Source organism: Mustelus asterias, chromosome 18, assembly GCF_964213995.1.
Source record: "Mustelus asterias chromosome 18, sMusAst1.hap1.1, whole genome shotgun sequence".
NCBI lineage: Eukaryota > Metazoa > Chordata > Chondrichthyes > Carcharhiniformes > Triakidae > Mustelus > Mustelus asterias.
The window spans coordinates 20,286,173-20,301,154 of record NC_135818.1 but is presented as its reverse complement, the minus strand read 5'-3'; the positions used below and the strand labels follow the sequence as shown (position 1 = coordinate 20,301,154).

The 14,982-nt window shown below is 46.7% G+C and overlaps 1 protein-coding gene across 1 annotated transcript in view; it reads left to right on the top strand.

Moving 5' to 3' along the window:
• LOC144506987 (pleckstrin homology domain-containing family H member 1-like) overlaps positions 1–14,809 on the top strand; it is a 174,319-nt gene extending 159,510 nt beyond the window's left edge. Inside the window, 1 exon segment of the mRNA XM_078233493.1 lies at positions 9,730–14,809. Coding sequence (XP_078089619.1) covers positions 9,730–9,903 — 174 coding nt within the window. The 3' untranslated portion in view covers positions 9,904–14,809.
• The last annotated feature ends 173 nt before the right edge of the window (positions 14,810–14,982 follow it).

The following is a 14,982-nucleotide window of genomic DNA, read 5'->3' as shown; positions in this document are numbered from 1 at the left end:
CTTAGTCCCTTCACTGTGGAAGACCCAATATCCTATCACCACAGCCACCATTCCTTATGATAAGGGACCCAACACTGGAATACCATAACCAGAACACAGAACACAAAGAACAAAGAAAATTACAGCACAGGAACAGGCCCTTCGGCCCTCCACGCCTGCACCGACCATGCTGCCCGACTGAACTACAACCCCCTATCCTTCCAGGGACCATATCCCTCTATTCCCATCCTATTCATGTACTTGTCAAGATGCCCCTTAAAACTCACTATCGTATCTGCTTCCATTACGTCCCCCGGTAGTGAGTTCCAGGCACCCACCACCCTCTGTGTAAAAAATCTTGCCTCGTACATCTCCTTTGATAGAGGTTTATAAGATGATGAGGGGGATAGATAGAGTGAACGTTCAAAGACTATTTCCTCGGGTGAATGGAGCGGTAACTAGGGGGCATAACTGTAGGGTTCATGGTGGGAGATATAGGAAGGATGTCTGAGGTAGGTTTTTTACTCAGAGAGTGGTTGGGGTGTGGAATGGACTGCCTGCAGTGATAGTGGAGTCAGAAACTTTAGGAACATTTAAGAAGCTATTGGATAGGCACATGGAGTACTTTGGGATAATAGGGAGGAAATAGCTTGATCTGGGTTTCAGACAAAGCTCGGCACAACAATGTGGGCCGAAGGGCCTGTTCTGTGCTGTACTGTTCTATGTTCAGCTTCATTGTTCCCAGGAGCAGGCTGAGGGTAAGAGAGTGGGTTTTCTGGCTGTAATTAATTATTTATTTTTTCAGTTAATTTTGGCTTTAAAATCGGAGGTTTTTTTCAAAACCGGAAGTCAGGCCAGGAGAGGCCAAGGGAAGTTTTTGGAGGGTTTAAAAGTGCACCAAAGTATACAGCGGGCAGCATCGTAGCGGGCAGCAGAGTGAGTGGGAAGTTGAGTGAGCTGTCAGGGCTTTGGCTCACAGGGCTTGGACGAGCAGGGGTGAGTTTTTGTTTCCTTACATTCTTATTAACTTTTCACTGTCTAACTTGACATAAAGTGTCCAGTATGAGTGTGAAACCAGTGTGTTGTTCCCAGTGTAGGATGTGGGAGGTCCTGGAGGCATCTGGCCTCCCGGACATCCACATCTGTGAGGGGTGTGTCGAGCTGCGGTTCCTGAGGGACCGTGTTAGGGAGCTGGAACTGCAGCTCGAGGATCTTAGGTTGATGAGGGAGAATGAGGAGGTGATAGACAAGAGCTATCATCAGGTGGTCACACCTGGGCCACGGGAGGAGGCCAAGTGGGTGACGGCCAGGAAGGGTAAGGCTAGGGTGGTTGAGAGCACCCCGGTGGATTTGCCCCTGCACAACAAGTACTCCTGCTTGAGTACTGCTGGGGGGGACAGCCCGCCTGGGGAAGCAGCAGTGGCCGTGTCTCCGCAGTGGAGTCCAGCCCTGTAACTCAGGGCTAAGGAAAAGAGGAGGAAGGCGGTATTAATCGGGGACTCGATGGTGAAGGGGACAGACAGGCGTTTCTGCGGAGGTAGGCGGGATTCTCGCATGGTGGTCTGCCTCCCTGGGGCCGGGATCCAGGATGTCGCTAGTCGCGTCCCGGAAATCCTGAGGTGGGAGGGAGAGGAGCCTGAGGTAGCGGTACATATTGGTACCGCTGATGTGGGTAGGAAGGGAGAAGGGGTCATGAAAAGGGAGTACAGGGAATTAGGGAGACAGCTGAGAAAGAGGAAAGCAAAGGTAGTAATCTCAGGATTACTGCCTGTGCCACGGGAAGGTGAGGGCAGGAATGGAGTGAGGTGGAGGAGGAATGTGTGGCTGAGGGACTGGTGCAGGGGGCAGGGATTCAGGTTCCTGGACCATTGGGACCTCTTTAGGGGCAGGGGTGATCTGTATACAAAAAACGGGTGGAACCTGAATCACACGGGGACCAATATCCTGGCCGGTAGGTTGGCTAAGGCTACTGGGGAGAATTTAAACTAGATAGGTTGGGGGGAGGGGAGCTAGAAGAGTTGACTAGGATCAAGGAACTAATTGATGGGGGGGAGGATGCGGGGGTAAGGGGAATTACAAAATTAATGGTAGAGGAGAGGGTGCAAGTGAATGAAGGCGGTAATTTAGATAAGGGAGTAGAGGGAGAGGGTGTTCGCGACTCATCAAAGCGGGTCCAGATAAAAGCTGGAATAAGGACACTTTGCCTGAATGCACGAAGCATTCGGAACAAGGTAAATGAGTTGATGGTGCAAATCAGCACAAGTGGGTACGATCTAGTGGCCATTACAGAAACGTGGCTGAAAGGTGACCAGGACTGGGAGATGAATATCCAGGGGTATCAGGCGTTTAGGAAGAATAGACAAGAAGGAAAAGGTGGTGGGGTCGCGCTATTAATAAGAGATAATATCAGGGTAGTACTGAGGGATGACATAGGCTCTGAGGAACAAAACGTGGAATCATTATGGGTAGAGATGAGGAATAGTAGAGGGAGAAAGACACTAGTAGGTGTGGTATATAGGCCCCCAAATAATAATGTTGAGGTAGGGAGGGCTATAAACAAGCAGATAAGGGATGCGTGTAAAAACGGAACGGCAATAATCATGGGGGACTTCAACATGCACATTGACTGGCAGACTCAAGTCGGTAAGAGTGGAATGGAGGAAGAGTTCTTAGAATGCTGTCGGGATAGTTTCCTTGAACAGCATGTTACGGAACCGACGAGGGAACGAGCTATTTTGGATCTGGTATTGTGTAACGAGGTAGGTAGAATTAAGGATCTTATTGTGAAGGACCCTCTTGGGTCTAGTGACCACAATATGGTCGAATTTCTGATTCAGATGGAAGAGGAGAAAGTTTGGTCTCAAACCAGTGTCCTCTGTTTGAACAGAGGGAAATATGATAGGATGAGGGATGAATTGGCTAAGGTAGACTGGGAGAGCAGGCTGGCAGGTAGGATAGCTGAGGAACAGTGGAGGATTTTTAAGGAGATCCTTTTCAGTTCTCAGCAAAAATATATTCCAGCAAAAAACAAGGATTGTAAGAAAAGGGAGAACCAGCCGTGGATAACGAAGGAAATAAAGGAGAGTATTAAAATAAAAACAGCTGCGTACAGAGTGGCCAAAAATAGTGGAGAAACAAGTGATTGGGAAAAATTTAAGAAACAACAAAGAGAGACTAAGAAAGCGATAAAGAAAGGAAGGATAGACTATGAAGCTAGGCTAGCAATTAATATAAAAAATGATAGTAAAAGTTTTTATAAATATATAAAAAGGAATAGAGTGGCTAGAGTGAATGTTGGACCCTTGGAGGACGAGAGGGGGGAGTTAATAGTGGGAAATGAGGATATGGCTGAGTCTTTAAATAAGTTTTTTGTGTCGGTCTTCACGGTGGAGGACACAAATAGTTTGCCAAATATTAACGATAGAGGGTTGGCAGCAGGAGAAATACTTAATACGATTAATGTTACCAGAGAGGCAGTGCTGGGTAGACTAATGGGACTGAAGGTGGACAAGTCCCCGGGTCCGGATGGAATGCATCCCAGGGTATTGAAAGAAATGTCAGAGGTAATAGTGGATGCGTTAGTGATTATTTATCAAAACTCGTTGCATTCTGGGGTAGTGCCGGTTGATTGGAAAACGGCTAATGTTACGCCGCTGTTTAAAAAAGGAAGGAGACAAAAGGCGGGTAACTATAGGCCGGTCAGCTTAACGTCTGCAGTAGGGAAAATGCTGGAATCCATTATTAAAGAGGAGATAGCAGGGCATCTGGATAGAAATGGTTCGATCAATCAGACGCAGCATGGATTCATGAGGGGAAAGTCGTGCTTGACGAACATGTTGGATTTTTATGAAGATGTGACGAGGGCGGTTGATGGAGGAGAACCGGTGGATGCGGTGTTTTTGGATTTCCAAAAGGCGTTTGATAAGGTGTCCCATAAAAGGCTGCTGAAGAAGATTAGGGCACACGGAGTTGGGGGTAGTGTGTTAAAGTGGATTGGGGACTGGCTATCCGACAGGAAGCAAAGAGTCGGAATAAATGGGTGTTTTTCCGGTTGGAGGAAGGTAACTAGTGGCGTGCCGCAGGGATCGGTACTCGGGCCGCAACTGTTTACCATTTATATAGATGATCTGGAGGAGGGGACGGAGTGTAGGGTAATGAAGTTTGCAGACGACACAAAGATAAGTGGAAAAGTGAATCGTGTGGAGGACGGAGAAGATCTGCAGAGAGATTTGGACAGGCTGAGTGAGTGGGCGAGGATATGGCAAATGGAGTATAACGTTGAGAAATGCGAGGTTATACACTTTGGAGGAAATAATAACAAATGGGATTACTATCTCAATGGAAACAAATTAAAACATGCTACCGTGCAAAGGGACCTGGGGGTCCTTGTGCATGAGACGCAAAAGCCCAGTCTGCAGGTACAACAGGTGATCAAGAAGGCAAATGGGATGTTGGCCTATATCGCGAGGGGGATAGAATATAAAAGCAGGGATGTCTTGATGCACCTGTACAGGGCATTGGTGAGGCCGCAGCTGGAATACTGTGTGCAGTATTGGTCCCCTTATATGAGGAAGGATATATTGGCATTGGAGGGAGTGCAGAGAAGGTTCACCAGGTTGATACTGGAGATGAGGGGTTTGGATTATGAGGAGAGGCTGAGGAGATTGGGTTTGTACTCGTTGGAGTTTAGAAGGATGAGGGGGGATCTTATGGAGACTTATAAGATAATGCGGGGGCTGGATAGGGTGGAGGCGGAGAGATTCTTTCCACTTAGTAAGGAAGTTAAAACTAGAGGACACAGCCTCAAAATAAAGGGGGGTCGGTTTAAGACAGAGCTGAGGAGGAACTTCTTCTCCCAGAGGGTGGTGAATCTCTGGAATTCTCTGCCCACTGAGGTGGTGGAGGCTACCTCGCTGAATATGTTTAAAGCGCGGATGGATGGATTCCTGATCGGTAAGGGAATTAAGGGTTATGGGGATCAGGCGGGTAAGTGGTACTGATCCACGTCAGATCAGCCATGATCTTATTGAATGGCGGGGCAGGCTCGAGGGGCTAGATGGCCTACTCCTGCTCCTATTTCTTATGTTCTTATGTTCTTTAAACTTTGCCCCTCACACCTTAAACCTATGCCCCCTAGTAATTGATTCTTCCTCCCTGGGAAAAAGCTTCAGACTATCCACTCTGTCCATGCCCCTCATAACCTTGGAGATTTCTATCATGTCGCCCCTCAGCCTCCGTCGTTCCAGTGAGAACTCCAGTGAGTTCCTTTGACCTTATTCCAGAGTTGATTATGGGACACCTTAATAAGGGCATTTAGAAAATCTTGATGGATTATTTTAAGTTTATTTATTAGTATCACAAGTAAATTTACATTAACACTGCAATTAAGTTACTGTGAAAATCCCTTGGTCGCCACACTCCGGCGCCTGTTCGGGTACACTAAGGGAGAATTTAGCATGGCCAATGCACCTAACCAGCACGTCTTCCAGACTGTGCATGGTGGCACAGTGATTAGCACTGCTGCTTCAAAGCGCCGGGGATCAGGGTTCAATTCCCGGCTGGGGTCACTGTCTGTGAGGCGTCTGCACGTTCTCCCCGTGTCTGCATGGGTTTCCTCCCATGCAGAGTGGGAGGAAACCGGAGCACCCGGAGGAAACCCATGCAGACACGGGGAGAACGTGCAGACGCCGCACAGACAGTGACCCCAGCCGGGAATTGAACCCTGATCCCCGGCGCTTTGAGGCAGCAGTGCTAATCACTGTGCCACCATGCAGAAGATTAGGTCTACTGCATTAGCATTGTGTAATCTTCTCCAGTATCACCCCCCCCCCCTCCCAAAATTGAGTAAGGTTGGTCAAGCAAGATTTTCTCTTATTCATTCTTATATTTCTGGGTTTGAGGAACATCTCTGGTATTCTCCTCCTATCCAGCTAACTCCCACTCACTATCACCAAGATTCCCAAATACATTTCCTGTTAATGTCAATAGAATTAGAATGTCAGTTCAACATTCTTGCAGTCATTTTGCAATTCATTTCTATACATTTTTATATAGCAGTTAAAAACAAACCTCTCAGTTCTCATGTTTCTCAAGACATGTTATGTAAGCCCCAATGGCCTAACATCAGAACTTTCTGAGTCCCTATGGCCTAACACTGGATCTCTCAACCTCCTTGGGAGGGCGTCACGGTAGCACAGTGGTTAGCACTGCTGCCTCACAGCGCCAGGGGCCTAGGTTCAATTCCGGCCTTGGCTGACTGAGCGGAGTCTGTACATTCTCCCCGTGTTTGCATGGGTTTCCTCCGGATGCTCCGGTTTCCTCCCACAGTCCAAAGATGTGCAGTTAGGTTGATTTGCCATATTAAATTGCCCCTTAGTGTAGGTTAGGGGGTTTAGCAGAGTAAATATGTGGGATTACGGATATAAGGCCTGGGACGATGCTCTGTCGGAGAGTTGGTGGAGACTCAATGGGCCATATGGCCTCTTTCTGCACTGTGGGGATTCTATAGGATCAGTCCTATTTGGATTTGGGGTCAGATCTGTTCTTGCGTTCTTCAATTTGATAAGTATAGTGGTCAAGATTTTACTGGCAGGATCCCATCAAAATGGATTTGCCATTATTGTATGAATAGGGAACCTGTGCTACAGTGTTGGCTGTCTCCCCATCTCAGTGTGCCTTGGTCTCTCCCTCCCTTGTCTCAGCTGGTGCCTTTATAAAGTAAGTTCAGTGATCCCAAGCACAGAGGGTTAAGAGTAGCAATGTTGTTGTCCCATGTTTAAAACCACATGACTCTGTCATTGGAGGGCAGGATCTGCAAGTTGACATTTGCTTATTTGTGTTTGTTTCTTAATCCATTCCTGTCTCAGTCAGATTCAGTTACAGTAGACCATAACTGACTGATGAATTCTATTCTATTAAATTGCCATTGGGAACAAAAAACAAAGAAAATTACAGCACAGGAACAGGCCCTTTGGCCCTCCAAGCATGCTTAACACCCCAGGTCCTCAAGACCTCAGAGCAGCGGAACCTCCTAGGTAACAGGGCCAACTGATGTTTGCAGATGTTTACATTGCTTTTCTGGGAGTTGAAGAGAGCTGACAGGTGGAAGGGAGGAGGCATTGCCTCACGTACATAGAATCTCGGACAGACCTCGTCTGGAGTTCTGCATTCACTTTCCGCACTGCACCACAGGAAGAAAATATGGGCCTTGGAGTGGTTGTAGAGCAGATTTACCAGAATGACGCCATGTTTAGAGGGTTAAATAATGTGAGTAGGTTGCGTAGACCTGTCCAATGAGTATAGCAGATTGAGAGTGATCTGATTGCAATGTTAAGAGGTTTCAATAACAGCTTTCCTCTGATTGGGTAATTAAGAATAATGGGGCTGTAAACCACTCGGGAGCTAAATCAGGGAAGCACGTTTCACATCAGGGATGTGAACTGGAACTCTCTCAACCTGGGAATTTCACAGTAACTCCATTGCAGTGTTAATGTAAGCCCACTTGTGGCAAACTTTAAAAGGCTGTGAATACCAAAAGTTGAATTTTCACAGCTGAGATTGCTCAGCGTGGGGGTAAAGAGGATGTAGAGCTAAGAAAGGAAAATGCAATTGAGCTGCAGAGCGGACATGATCTATAATGAAAAGGTGAGACAGGCCCGAGGACTCTATGGGCTACCAAGGGCGGCACAGTGGTTAGCACTGCTGCCTCACAGCGCCAAGGACCCGGGTTCAATTCTGGCCTCAGGTCACTGTCTGTGTGGAGTCTGCACATTCTCCCCGTGTCTGCATGGGTTTCCTCTGGGTGCTCCAGTTTCCTCCCACAGTCCGAAAGATGAATAGTGATGTCTTGAGGAGTGTACATATTACAGAGAACGAGGTGCTGGAAGTCTTAAAGCGCATCAAGGTAGATAAATCCCCGGGACCTGATGAAGTGTATCCCAAGACATTGTGGGAGGCTAGGGAGGAAATTGCGGGTCCCCTATCAGAGATATTTGAATCATCGATAGTCACGGGTGAGGTGCCTGAAGATTGGAGTGTGGCAAATGTTGTGCCTTTGTTTAAAAAGGGCTGCCGGGAAAAGCCTGGGAACTACAGGCCGGTGAGCCTCACATCTGTGGGGGTAAGTTGTTGGGAGGTATTTTGAGAGACAGGATCTACAGGCATTTAGAGACGCAAGGGCTGATTAGGGACAGTCAGCATGGCTTTGTGAGTGGAAAATCATGTCTCACAAATTCGATTGAGTTTTTTGAAGGGGTAACCAAGAAGGTAGATGAGGGCAGTGCAATTGATGTTGTCTACATGGACTTTAGCAAGGCCTTTGACAAGGTACCGCATGGTAGGTTGTTGCATAAGGTTAAGTCTCACGGGATCCAGGGTGAGGTAGCTAAATGGATACAAAATTGGCTTCTTGACAGAAGCCAGAGGGTGGTTGTAGATAGTTGTTTTTCAAACTGGAGGCCTGTGACCAGCTGTGTGCCTCAGGGATCAGTGCTGGGTCCACTGTTATTTGTCATTTATATTAATGATTTGGATGAGAATATAGGAGGCATGGTTAGTGAGTTTACAGATGACACCAAGGTTGGTGGCATAGTGGACAGTGAAGAAAGTTATCTCTGATTGCAACGGGATCTTGATCAATTGGGCCAGTGGGCTGACGAATGAGAGATTAGTTTAATTTAGACAAATGCAAGGTGATGCATTTTGGTAGATTGAACCAGGGCAGGACTTACTCAGTTAATGGTAGGGCATTGGGGAGAGTTACAGAACAAAGAGATCTAGGGGTAGTGTTCATAGCTCCTTGAAAGTGGAGTCACAGGTGGACAGAGTGGTGAAGAAGGCATTCAGCATGCTTGGTTTCATTGATCAGAACATTGAATACAGGAGTTGGAATGTCTTGCTGAAGTTGTACAAGACATTGGTACAGCCACGCTTGGAGTACTGTGTACAGTTCTGGTCACCCTATTATAGAAAGGATATTATTAAACTAGAAAGAGTGCAGATAAGATTTACTAGGATGCTACCAGGACTTGATGGATTGAGTTATAAAGAGAGGTTGGATAGACTGGGACTTTTTTCTCTGGAGCGCAGGAGGCTAAGAGGTGATCTTATAGAGGTCTAGAAAATAATGAGGGGCACAGATCAGCTAGATAGTCAATATCTTTTCCCAAAGGTAGGGGAGTCTAAAACTAGAAGGCATAGGTTTAAGGTGAGAGGGGAGAGATACAAAAGTGTCCAGAGGGGCAATTTATTCACACAGAGGGTGGTGAGTGTCTGGAACAAGCTGCCAGAGGTAGAGGTGGGTACAGTTTTGTCTTTTAAAAAGCATTTAGACAGTTACATGGGTAAGATGGGTATAGAGAGATATGGGCCAAATGCAGGCAATTGGGATTAGCTTATGGGTTTAAAAAAAAGGGCGGCTTGGACAAGTTGGGCCTGTTTCCATGCTGTAAACCTCTATGACTCTATGACCTCTGACTCTATGTACTGGTTAGGTGGGTTGGTCGTGGTAAATGTGTGGGGTTACAGGGATGGGATGGGGGCAAGGGCCTGGGTGAGATGCTCTGTCAGAGACTCGGTACAGACTCGATGGGCCGAATGGATTCCTTCTGCATTGTAGGGGGGAGTACTCAAGTTGTGGTCACTCCTGACAAGAGAGCAAGTCACTTTGCACAGGAAATTCAGGAGGTTCAGCTGCCTTTTTCCAATTGATGTTTCCCACATGTCAACGTGTGACTGTTCTTCCGCCCCCAGATCCTGGAGTTGACGCTGATACTTGCCAGCTACATCAACTACAACAGCTGCCACTCGTCACCCATCTCGCCCAACCCACCTCCCGCATCCTTCTCGGGCAAGAAGCTGTGGGAGATTGACAGCAAGCATTTCCCGACCATGACGCGGACTACACAAGGTCCTACCCTGCTCTGAGATGCAGCTGAAGGCGCGGCGCTGTCTGCCCAAAGCTATTGGAGGACAAACCACTTGGGAGATTCAAATGGTGCATGGATCACTGTTGTGTCTGGACCTTATCTATTGCAGCCTGTATTTAAGTGCTCGAGTAGTATTTAGAGTTGATTTTATTTTAATGCTTCATAGATTACCCTTACTCATCTTCTATGAGTTGAGGACACAAGTCCCAGCACGCTTTGTGCCGTCGGTGCTAAGGCTGGTCCGTATGCGAGTAAACCAGAACGGTGCAGGCTGTTGGGAAAGGTGTCCGCTGTCAGGAAAAGCACCCCCTATGGAGAAAGCCCACTCCCCTCCCCCCAAAATCCACCTGCGAAGTTCCAGTTCTTGATGGGCTTGAGGGTGAGGTTATGGTGAGGTTGTGTTACCAAAAGTAACAGTAGGACGTGGATGCCTTACTTGGAGTTGGTCTCAAGAGTGTGCTCGAGGCGAGCCCTCTCCTGTGCTGTTGACCTAGTTGGGGGGCGAGCGAGGGGAATGCTGCTGCACAAGGTTTGGGTGTTCTTCGGAAAGATGTGTTTTCCTGGCTATAAGAAGGCCAGATGACCACTTGGCTGGGAGGCTGTTATCAGCCCTGGAAGCCAAACTGAGGGAGATATTTATCAGCTGGTGGGCAAGACTACATTTGATACTCAACCTTCACCTTGAGAAAGTGTGAGAAGGTGGTCTGGATCAGCTCCTTGTACTACTGAGTGGCTACCTCAGAAGGTGTCAAGAGTTGAATGTCCAATCATGAGGGGTTATTATTGAACTGTTGGTTTTCTTTACAAGCTGGCAACTTTCGGGGTGGTTTATTTTCTTTTCCTGGTGCCAGCTGACACTTTGCACCAATTTGAGATTTGCAATCCAGTCCTGTGCTATAACCACTACATGCTCTTGTCAGTGTGGCTCAATGACTTCCTTCTGAGTCTGAAGGTTTGTGGGTTCCACGCCAGAGACTTGAGCACTGAATCCAATTGATACCCCAGTGGAGGGAGACATTAATCCGAGGTCCCCTCTGTCCTCTCAGGAATATCCTACAGGACCTTTTGACAAAGTTCCCACCCGAACACATACTCTATCCATGCCACCTCAAGTCCCCACCCACCCCCCATGGCCCCTTATGCCCTCAGTGTCAATCTATGCCCTCATCCCCACCCCTCATAGCCCTTTATAATCCCCTATGCCAACTTAGTGCCAACACATGCCAACCCATATTCCCCCACCTACCAACTTTGGTTTTTACATCTTCTATGCAGAATCACTGAGTATTTATCACAGGCAGACCTCAGGACTCATGCTGATAAAGTAAAGTTCTAATTGTCAATTGCAGACATTTTTTAAAGCACTCTTATTTAAAAAGGTTTACTATATTTACATTCCTTCAACTACATAATCCCTTATAAAAACAAGCATTTCATTCAAATGCATAATCCTTTGTAAGAACAAATATTGGAATGCATTGTCCCACTTCAAAGAGTCGATAACTATTTGTAGCAATCAATCAATCTGTGAAATAGAAAGTATCCCATAGTGATAATGGGAGGTTGTGAAATCAGTCCTGCAGCACTAATACAGTAATGATAACGCTCAGTCATGCGTCAGCAAACAGAATGAAATAATGTTTATCATAGTCCACAGTGTTTTTTCAAAGATTTAAAGGGCAGGCGGTTTAAATGCATTGACAGCTTGATAGTTGCTTTTGACAGTTTCTTTGGACACTGTTGACATTTTTTTTTTGACAGCTCTCTTTACAGTGTCAGTGGTTTTATACACATCCTACGCACACTCATGTCCACTTTTAACAATCCCGAAAGACATCTTACCTCTCCCAAAGGGCACTTGGCCATCCCAGAAGTATTCTGGGACCATATCCAAAGAGGGTACGCTACCTCTCAAAAGTGTATCCCATTTCTTCAAAGGACTTGGCAAAGTTTAGACCTGCTTATATTTCTCACTCCTGATTCATAAAAATGAGACATGACTAGTTGGAGCTGGTTGTTGTTTTAAATGAACAGCTGCCTCCGAAACACTCATGCATAGATTCCAACCAGGCCTCCCCATAAAAATGATAGGTGCCGTGTTCAGGAGCAGGACTTCTGGATTTCAGTCAACTTGCCACTTTTGTGGAAGTCCAGGCCTTTGTTTCCAAAGCATTCCTACTTCTCTGAGTCAATTTGGTCTGAATTCCAGGCAGTTTCCGACAATTGGGACTGCTCCCAGTAAGGACCAGACTGATACTAAAGTAAAATGTTACTGTGGCTCGGAACCGAAAATATAAACAGAACACTGGAGGTACTCAGCAGGTCAGGCAGCATCTGTGGAGAAGACCCTTCAGGTCAATAACCTTTTTAGCAAAACTGAAAAATGTTAAAGAGATTCAGCAGTTTCTCAGGAAACAGTAAGACAGTCTCACAACGTCAGGTTAAAGTCCAACAGGTTTATTTGGAATCACGAGCTTTCAGAACACTGCTCCTTCCTTAGCTCCGAAAGCTCGTGATTCCAAATAAACCTGTTGGTCTTCAGCCTGGTGTTGTGAGACTTCTTATTGTGCCCATCTCAGTCCAACGCCGGCATCTCCACATCATGGCTCTCAGGAAATGGGAACAGGGAAAGGGGAGGAGAGCAAAGGCGGCATGGTAGCATAGTGGTTAGCACTGCTGCTTCACAGCTCCAGGGACCTGGGTTCGATTCCCGGCTCGGGTCACTGTCTGTTAGGAGTTTGCACATTCTCCCCGTGTCTGTGTGAGTTTCCTCCGGGTGCTCCGGTTTCCTCCCACAGTCCAAAGATGTGCCGGTTAGGTTGATTGGCCAAGCTAAATTGCCCCTTAGTATCCCGGGATGTGTAGGTTAGAGGGATTAGCGGGTAAATATGTAGGGATACGGGGATAGGGCCTGGGTGGGATTGTTGTCGGTGCAGACTCGATGGGTCGAATGGCCTCTTTCTGTACTGTAGGGTTTCTATGGTTTCAAAGAACAAAATAGAAAGGATGAATGATAGAAGAGGTGATGGTGCAGAGAGGCAGTGGGGCGGTAACGAAATGGAAGTTGTCATAGAGGTTTACAGCATGGAAGCAGGCCCTTCTGCCCAACTTGTCCATGCCGTCCCTTTTTTTAAGCTAGTCCCAATTGCCCACCTTTGGCCCATATCCCTCTATACCCATCTTACCCATGTAACTGTCTAAACAGTTTTTAAAGTGTTTAAAGTTTCAAAATATTGTACCCGCCTCTACTACTACCTCTGGCAGCTTGTTCCAGACACTCACCACCCACTGTGTGAATAAATTGCCCCTCTGGACACTTTTGCATCTCTCCCCTCTCACCTTAAAACTATGCCCTTTAGTTTTAGACTCCCCCTACCTTTGGGAAAAGATGTTGACTATCGAGCTGATCTATGCCCCTTATTATTTTATAAACCTCTATACGTTCACCCCTCAGCGTTCTATGCTCCAGAGAAAAAAGTCCCAGTCTATCCAGCCTCTCCTTATAACTCAAACCATTAAGTCCCGGTAGCATTCTGGTAAATCGTTTCTGCATTCTTTCTAGTTTAATAATATCCTTTCTCTTTAATAGGGTGACCATAACTGCACACAGTATCCCAAGTGTGGCCTTACCAATGTCTTGTACAACTTCAACAAGACGTCCCAACTCCTGTATTCAGTGTTCTGACCAATGAAACCAAGCATGCCGAATGCCTTCTTCACCACTCTGTCCACCTGTGACTCCACTTTTAAGGAACTATGAACCTGTACCCCTGTCGGTTTAACTCGGACGCTATTGTGAATGCTTCTAAATCTAACAGCCATCATTGAACAGGGCCGCGTCCCAGGTGAATAATGTCAGCCTCAGCCCGTTAGCCAGACCAACTTAGTTCAACAGAAAGTATCCTCTTAAGGTGGTATCTTCAGGCCGCGCTCACCCCAAGACCGGAAGTTCCCGCCTGAGGTCAACGGACCTTTGCATGGTCCACCAAATTTTCTGTCCCGCCCGCTACGATTCCTGTGGCGGGCGGGACGGGGAAACTCTGTCATTCGTGCGCTAACGAAACTGCCCTGCCACGTTGGGGGAGATCTTCTCTGGTGACTGCTACTGGTTTCACCATGTCTCAATCAGCCTATGTTTACAGTACTCGGTGAACTCTGTAGCAGGAAGGGGGGTGGAGGGGGTAGGATAAGCTTTACAACAAAGGTTTCCGGGAAGAACGGGGTAGTGCTGAACAGCTGCTGGCCAGTGAGGCAGCCACTGGCTGTCCTGCTGGCCCATCTGCAGCCATTTAACGGTCCTTCTGTCCATTGTTGGAGTAGGAGGAGGGCCTGACCAGTGAAGACCGCCCTGGCGATTCCTTCACACACAGCCACGGGTGAATTACGTCACCGATATAGCATTCTTTACTCACTTTGTTCCTTCACAAGAGACTTGAAGACGACCTTTCGTTCAAAGATCGGTACGGAGCCTAAAACAGCCGATTATAGAACAAATGGAGTTCTTTCTCACGGAGTGTCGTCCCTGACGATAGTGAGTGTGTGAGTGTAAATACGCCACACTGTATAGTATGTATTGAATACTTGAATGTGACAGGGACAAACCCATTTCTGCGAATGGTTATACCCAATGTACTGTACCTCTTATTTATTCTAACTGTTGAAGTGAACACTGTGACTTTCACACTTAAATTTGAGCAGTTCCCTGTAGTTTGGGAATCATGGTGCGATTAAGAGGGTAATACTGGAATGTTCCTACACCCCCTCCCTCCATGACTGGTAGTCGAAATAAAGAGCAATACAAAAATAAAAGAGGTAATACAAAGATGCCCTTGTGTTGTTAATCACCTGAAGCAGATTGATTCCACTGTCATTGCTCATAATGGAGCGTTACAAAGTGTGAATGTATTATGCAAAATAATGGTCTTTTATTATTGTCACATGTAGTAGTATACAGTGAAAAACTTTGTTTCTTGCGCGCTATACAAAGCATACCGTTCATAGAGGAGAGGGTGCAGAATGTAGTGTTATAGTTAGGGTGTAGAAAAAGATCAACTTAATGCGAGATAGGTCCATTCAA